Source organism: Phasianus colchicus, chromosome 7 (genome assembly GCF_987193195.1).
Source record: "Phasianus colchicus chromosome 7, bPhaCol1.hap1.1, whole genome shotgun sequence".
Lineage (NCBI taxonomy): Eukaryota > Metazoa > Chordata > Aves > Galliformes > Phasianidae > Phasianus > Phasianus colchicus.
Genome location: NC_143442.1, coordinates 29690101 through 29697067, shown reverse-complemented (window position 1 = coordinate 29697067; position 6967 = coordinate 29690101). Strand labels below are relative to the sequence as shown.

Below are 6967 nucleotides of genomic sequence, written 5' to 3'. Positions count from 1 at the left end.
ACGTGGAATTTCATCTTATCACAACTCTGCACTATATATTCAAGTGTTCAAGGACGATTCTGGTGGTATTGTGTAGTGGTGTATATGTTACCAGTATATATTTTTCTGTAAATACAATATTAAGTGAAGCTGTGAAGAAGTTGATTTAATAGCCTGCTCCTTGTGTCCTCAGATGAGAAGGAGCTTGCTTTTGATTACCAGCATATGTTGAAAACTGCATATAAATTTGTGTTTGAATGACTGAATATTGATTCCCTCACAGTGTAAGAAACTCATTTGTTAAATCCGATGATTTTGATTGTAGCTTCTTTGTCCGTTGTTTCAAAGCCAGCCCTTAGGTAATTCTATTGTCTGTTAGTTCACATTCTGCAGCTCGTGTTGTGCTATATGTGGTCTGTATGATTGTACAGTATATGGATGTTGGCAACGCCTAGCGTATGTAATTTCACAGTTTAAAAGATGGATGAGGGGATATAGCTTTTTTGGTGGCTTCCACAATTCATGAAGTGGTGGATCTCACGATGGTCTCATGAGCACCCGCAACGATCTACAACCATGGCTGGTATCTTTCCATATATTATTTGTTCTTTTCCATTGAAATACAGCATGTTTATAGGGGACATCTTGGTGGGTGTGCAGCAAGGGCCTGCTGAGCCTCTTGGATTTGCTTGGTGTACCAGGTGAGTGTGTGGGTATTTCTGTAGAAATACAAATTCACATTCTCCAGAGCAGTAATTGGCTTTGTATCTTTTAGGTGCTATAATCCAGTCCCATCCAAAAGCTTCAAAATCCACTGTCAATGGGTAGCGACAACATCGAGATTCCGTTGAGTGCTCGTCGCAGTCAAGGCCAAAATCTCTGCGGGACCGTTTTGGTGTGTCTGTAACTCTGACCTCTAAAAATGGGTTCTGAGAGAAGAGGAAAAGGAATCGGAAGTATTAACAAGGTATGTAATTTGAGTAAGAACATGCAGATAGATATTTCTGACACAAACGTATCAAATTAATATTCTCAAATAACATTTGCAGACGTTTTTGAACTTCTACCCTTCTGAGAACTTTTTCCTCATCCAAGTCTGCTACATTTGTTCCCTGCTCAGGGATTATTTCTCTTCTTCATTCTGAAGACCAGCATTTCCCTGCTGCTTCTCCACAAAGAGTGTTAATTTCTGCCTCTCTCTTCCTGAAATCACCATTATCATTGTTTCTTATTAACTGCTAAGAGAGAGTTTCAGAAATCATGAGGATCTTGGGCTTCTACTTTAGCTGTTGTTTTCCTTACTACTACAATAAGAGCTTTTTCCTTCTTTCTTCTCTATAGAAGAACTCCCAAAAGGAGAAAACTCAAAACAAACAAACAAAAAAACCCCACACATCTAAAGGGCAGGATCCAACCTGTGCTGGATTCCTTTTGTGAGTCTGTCTGAAATTTCCTCCATTCAAATGTTATTCTATTTGAGTTTTCTGGATATCAGGGAAGGCCTCTCCTCCAGACCAAGGAGAACAGGAAATCCCTCTAATTACTGTTTGTTGGAGTGATTGGAGTGGTGGTAGAAAAAAGTTTCACCTGCTAGTGCAGGTTATTTCCACTTCACAGCTTTTACTCAAAGGGCTGGATATGCTGCACTGACTTTGGAGGGACAGATGATATTTTGATTGTTGAGAGAGCCTTGTGGCCAGGAGAGCACTTTGGGCAGATCTCTGAGCCACATGCTTCCTACTGAAGGTGTCTTTGCACAGTCCTTAATTGAGAATAGAAATAAATAGCAAACTTTGTAATGATAAGTCTGAAAAAGTTCCCAAAGTTTCTTCCTCCCCATGTCAATTTCAGCAATATGCCTTTTTGGCACTGCTGTTGCCTCAGGAGTAAATAACAGATCAGCTAACTGCTGCTCAGGTTGGTTCCTTTCAAGACACACACCTTTAGGGCAGTACATTGTCCAGCTGCTGGAAAAGCTCCTTCCAAAAGTGACCAATTTGGAGAGAGGCGTGATGGAGAGGGGCATCCCACTACAGAGAGAGGCTGGAGAGGAGCTGGAGGAACGAGAAAATACATTTCCTCTGCTGTGGACTGCAGAGCATCTACCCTTGTGTTGCTCTTGATTCAGTTTGTTTTTACAGATGATGATAGCTCTGGAAAAGCCTTGGCTTATCCACATGTATGAAAACACCTTGCTGGATACTTGAATGGGTGGAGATGGCATGGCCATTATTGATATCTCAGTGGCCTCTTTCACCTATGGAAGACTCAGATCTGTGATGGATCTACAATTAAGATGTGCTTATCCTCTTAATTCTTTTCACTGCTATGACATCTCATAGCTACATAAACAGAATGATCTATTGTGTAGCAGTAAAAGCAAAATTATGCTCTTAGTACTTTCTTCAAAAGCAGAAATTTCTTGGTTGTTTCAGCTGTTTCACTAAGTTCAGCTGTGGTTGTAAAAGATTAGCAATTTGGGGAAGCAACAAGGAAAATGCTGTAGTTAAACTGGTATGCTTTAGATTTATTATGTTCATCTTGCAGGAAGAGACCACAAGTTATTTTATGCTTTCTCATCATGATGCATTTATTGTATCAAGCAGAATTTATGTACTCAAATGTTTATAGTAGGAGGAATTATTCATTCTGTCAGTTATTAAAAGATGCACAATTTAAGATTCATAAACATAGATAATTTTCATTGTCATTAATGGAAAACACATGCATACAGAATAGGGAGAAATTCTGTGTTGAATGAATCTTTCCCACACTATTTACAGCAAATTTCTTATCACAGAAAGAGTTGAATTGCTTTTATGTTCTTTATGTAAAATATCTTTGCATTAAGCAGTATTTTATCTCAAGTTTGGAAATAGTGTAACTTTAATAGTATCATCCGTTGATAAGTACCAAAGCATTTTCCAATCAGTGCCTTACAACATGTCCCTGAGGTAATGCAATTCATCTTAATTTTTCAAACAGCAAAATGGAGGCACAGGAGTTTCAAAGTGATTTTGCCATTAATTGAGAGCAAAGAGTGAAAGAATTGGGTATATAGAACCTTTACCTTCCATTTCCTAAGCAGTATTTCCATTTTTATCCTTAAAAGACAAGTCAATCACTTTCCAATGATTAATATATATATATATTTAAATGAGATTTTTTAAAAATAAACTTACCAGTCCATCTTCACCTGGTCCTGGGAATGTTACAGCAAGATCTCGTCCATTCTCATCAAAAGCTTTTATTTCGATGCCTAAATTGGATTCAGGCTGTTTGAGCCAATTTTGCAACACTGTCTTCACATCAATGCTCTGCCAGATACCAGTGCCTGGGTTCATGTCAAGTTTCAAAGATCGAATTCCAGTATATCTTGTACCGTCTTTCATGGGTTTAATGAGTCTCAGGATCTGCACAAACACCGTTGTAGGTTTTTGGACTTGCCTCAAGTATATCCATAATTGTGCCTTTACTACTTTGTTATATTGTATTTTAGAGCTAAACTTAAAGAAGCAACATTTTGGTTTTCCCTCCATTTGTACAAGAAAATCAGCTATAAATGAACGGAAAGAACAAATTACTGAACAGGGAACAAAAAGAAATACGCATATATCAACCCAATTTTTTTTCAGATCATGTAGGATGTCTTACAATATTGTATAAACAGTATTGGTAACAAAGTGGATGCACTATCATTCAGTTTCTGCACTTTACATCCTACAGCAAATATAATCGTTATACTGTCACCTATAAGTAACATACTGTGACAAGGAATTGATGATTGTTTTGTAGCAGGCTAGAAGAATGTTTGGCTAACCGTTTTCTAAGTAACTGTAGCTGATCCCTTGCACTTCATAGGTATGCAGAGTTGAGTGATGTGCACAGGCAGAAATTCAGGAATGGTAGGCAAGAGAAGAAAAGCTAAGGGACTCCTGTGGTCCTCAAGGATCTGACCATCATGCCAGCTCTGTGGGCTGACCCATGCAGCTGCAGAGAAGTCTCTTTCCCAGACAAAATTTGTCAGAGGACAGGGCACAGCCAATGCAACTTCATGGTGACTACTGCAAGCCCACTTCTGCTGTTCATCTGAGGACCTTCATAAAGCAACAGCAACTTAGCATGAGCTGACTCAATGTTTCTTCACCTCTAGGAATTTCTAGGTTACTAAATAACCATAGGGTGCTGTGTATTTGCAAATAGGGGCAACTATGTGCAAACTACCTTAGCACTTCATTTTCTTTCCTGAGTGGAAAGAAAATTTAGAGTGCTAATCTGAATATTTGTTTTCATTTCAACATTATTAAAGGAAAGTCATGTGCAATGCTTCATTCCTCTTTCCTGTAGCCTATAATGTAGCTGTCCTACCTAGTCATGATAGCGTATCTCCACGCCAGGATAAAATAGATAATACTCATCTTAAATGGTACACATGTTTGACACTCATAAATCAGATCACTTACGATAACTGCCTCTTTAGCGTATTTATAGTAGTTCAAACACTTTTTATAAAAAGAAGAAAATAGAGCAGAAAAGCATGATGACTTTTCCCCATCATTGTGGCTATATAGAGGTTTAATTAAAATAGTTTTCAAATTTTGTACATAGTAGGCTAGAATAAAACTGCTGACAGTTTGCAATAAGACTGCAATAATGTATTGCTGTTAAGTATGCATCTTATTAAAGTTAAAAAAAAAAAAAAGCTTCAGATAAAGTTAATTTTTTGTCCATTTTAGCTGGCTATAGAAGCTGATATTATTCTAGTATACGTAATGATATCTGTGACTGCTAACCTGCCTTATATGTCCTGACATTTTTTCCTTTTTGACATCATATTCTTAAGCGTTATTTTAAAAAACAGCTGCCATAGCCAAATACTTCAGCTGATGAAGAACATAAGATACTATAGTATTAGTTGTGCAAAAGATACTTGATAGGAGCCGTAGCAGATGTTTAGCACTCAGAAGATAACTTAGAATCTGCTCATTCAGTGAATGCTTTCATTCTTCCTTGGCACGACTACTGGAGCTGATAGCTATAACGTGGACATTTTAACATTTAAATCTGTTACACATAGATTTGCTTTAAATATACAGTTCTAACTCAGAGGTGGGTGGTGCTAGCCTGTGGGATCAGCAAAGAAGCAAGAATTTAACTCTATGCTTACACTTGCTGTAACATGCTGTAGTTAGGTAGGTCTCCTACTCTAATCTGTATTTCTACTCACTTCTATTGCTTTTAAACACAGTAGCAGGTGGAATGTCATGCAGAAAATATAGTTATCTTATTAGCTGCACTTGCACTTTCTATCTGCAATAGGGAACATCCTGAATGCTGCACGTAACAGAGCCAACTGCAGATGTCCTTTTGCTTTCTAAACACGCTTAGGCAAATCCTAAGTGTGCTACAGGGCACACACATTACAAGGAGCCAAAAAAATGAACAGTAAAACAAAGGCTCGCAATACGGTCATTTGAACCTGACTCAAATTCTTTAGAAATACACTCTCCTCCCTCCCTCCGGCAGACTCCAGCCAGCAGCCTGTTGGGAGAGCCTGAGAAGGAGTTGTGTGGCTCTACAGCACGGAGACAACTCTCAGAGGAGCGGTGCGAGACGAAAGCAGCAGGGTTATTACTTACACTCCGTAGGCATTGTGATAATCGTTTCGGTTGTGGCATGATAGTCATCGTCTTCCAAAGAGCCATCGCTACTGTCGTCTCTCTGGACGTCATACTGATCAATCAGTTCCTGCAGTGGAGGAGCTTTGGGTAAAAGTTGTTTAATAACGTCCCTGCTAATGTTAGGTGCTTGTTCCAGGCGCAGTTTGCTGAGGATTTGAATTTTTATGGCTTCTATTCTGGAGGATTTAGTATTCTGTCTCCACGTACAAGCATTGCACAGTCCGTCTTTTTCAGCGTTCTCTGTGGGCTGACTACTGCCATCAAGAGCCACTGGATCAACTGAAATCTGCATGAACAGGTAAATATAAACATAGACTGCTAGCTTTTGCATGATCTTACAGTCACTGCAGCTTTTTTCCTTTTTTTTTTTTTCCCCTCTCCCTCTTTCCCTTTTTCTTTCAGTTCTAAACAGATCCGTGAAAGCAAATGCAATCTGAGAGACGGCTTGCCACACTGGTGTGCCTTATATATGCCAAGGGGGCTTTTATACTCCAACTTTGATTAGGCTCATGTCGTCAAAACCGACGATTGGTTGTTGTCCCAACAATGAATCTAGCTGTCAGAGGTTAAAGCCCTGTCGATCACAAGTCACTAGACAGCATTTAGTTACAGCCAAGGGTGAACTGATTTATCTGGTGGCTTCATAGAGGATACGTCTTCTCATACTGAAAGGATATGTTTCCAAGTACTATGGGCAGCAGTGCTGGAAGACAGCACTATCATTCTTAAATATACACTGAACACATAGCTGCGCTATGAATTGAGGCAGAGCTTTCCTTAGAGTTGCTTTAGGATTCTGTCACTATTTTGACTGAAAGCTTGTACTATCTAAAGCAAAATTCTGTGGGACTTCTGTAAAGAAGAGGGGAAAAAATACATAATAAATACACTGCAAACATTAGGAATCTATGCTGTTCAACAGTTAAAGCGTATTAAGCAGTTCAAATTTCAGAAAACTGTAATAGGTGTTTCTGATAGGTACTAGATAAGCAGGAATAAAGATTTTGTACGTGTATGACTAAAAGTAAGGGCTAACTATTTGACCCTTTAGTATCAAAATTAATTACTGAAGTGTGTAGACACTTAAGTAAGGAAAGTTTGCCTTGTCAGCAAAATCCTGGGCAGCAAATTAGATACTGAGAGACCTTTAGTAGCAAAGGTATTTTTAAAGAATATCATTAGCTACTCAACTAACATTACACAGAAATAGTCCAGCTTGCTTTTTCCATTATTACTGAAATTTGTAAATGACATAAACTGTTTAAATTCCTTCTGTCACTAAATCTTCATTTTTTCATATCCTATTT

At 38.5% G+C, this 6967-nt stretch overlaps 1 protein-coding gene across 1 annotated transcript; it reads right to left on the bottom strand.

Annotated features, from left to right (window-relative positions):
- Positions 1-260: 260 nt before the first annotated feature.
- MSTN (myostatin) lies at positions 261-6000 on the bottom strand. Its single transcript, XM_031604466.2, has 3 exons — positions 5619-6000; positions 3162-3535; positions 261-908 (listed from the first exon to the last, which is right to left on the bottom strand). Exons 1-3 carry the CDS (start codon positions 5989-5991, stop codon positions 528-530), a joined length of 1128 nt encoding a protein of 375 aa, XP_031460326.1. The 5' UTR covers positions 5992-6000; the 3' UTR covers positions 261-527.
- Between the last annotated feature and the right edge of the window lie 967 nt (positions 6001-6967).

Coding starts and splice junctions, on each gene's coding strand:
- MSTN (XM_031604466.2), bottom strand. CDS start 5,991: ATGCAAAAGCTAGCAGTCTATGTTTATATTTACCTGTTCATGCAGATT. Junction 3,536..5,618: donor TATCACAATGCCTACGGAGT/GTAAGTAATAAC, acceptor GTTCATTTATAG/CTGATTTTCTTGTACAAATG. Junction 909..3,161: donor GACCAGGTGAAGATGGACTG/GTAAGTTTATTT, acceptor CTCTTCTCTCAG/AACCCATTTTTAGAGGTCAG.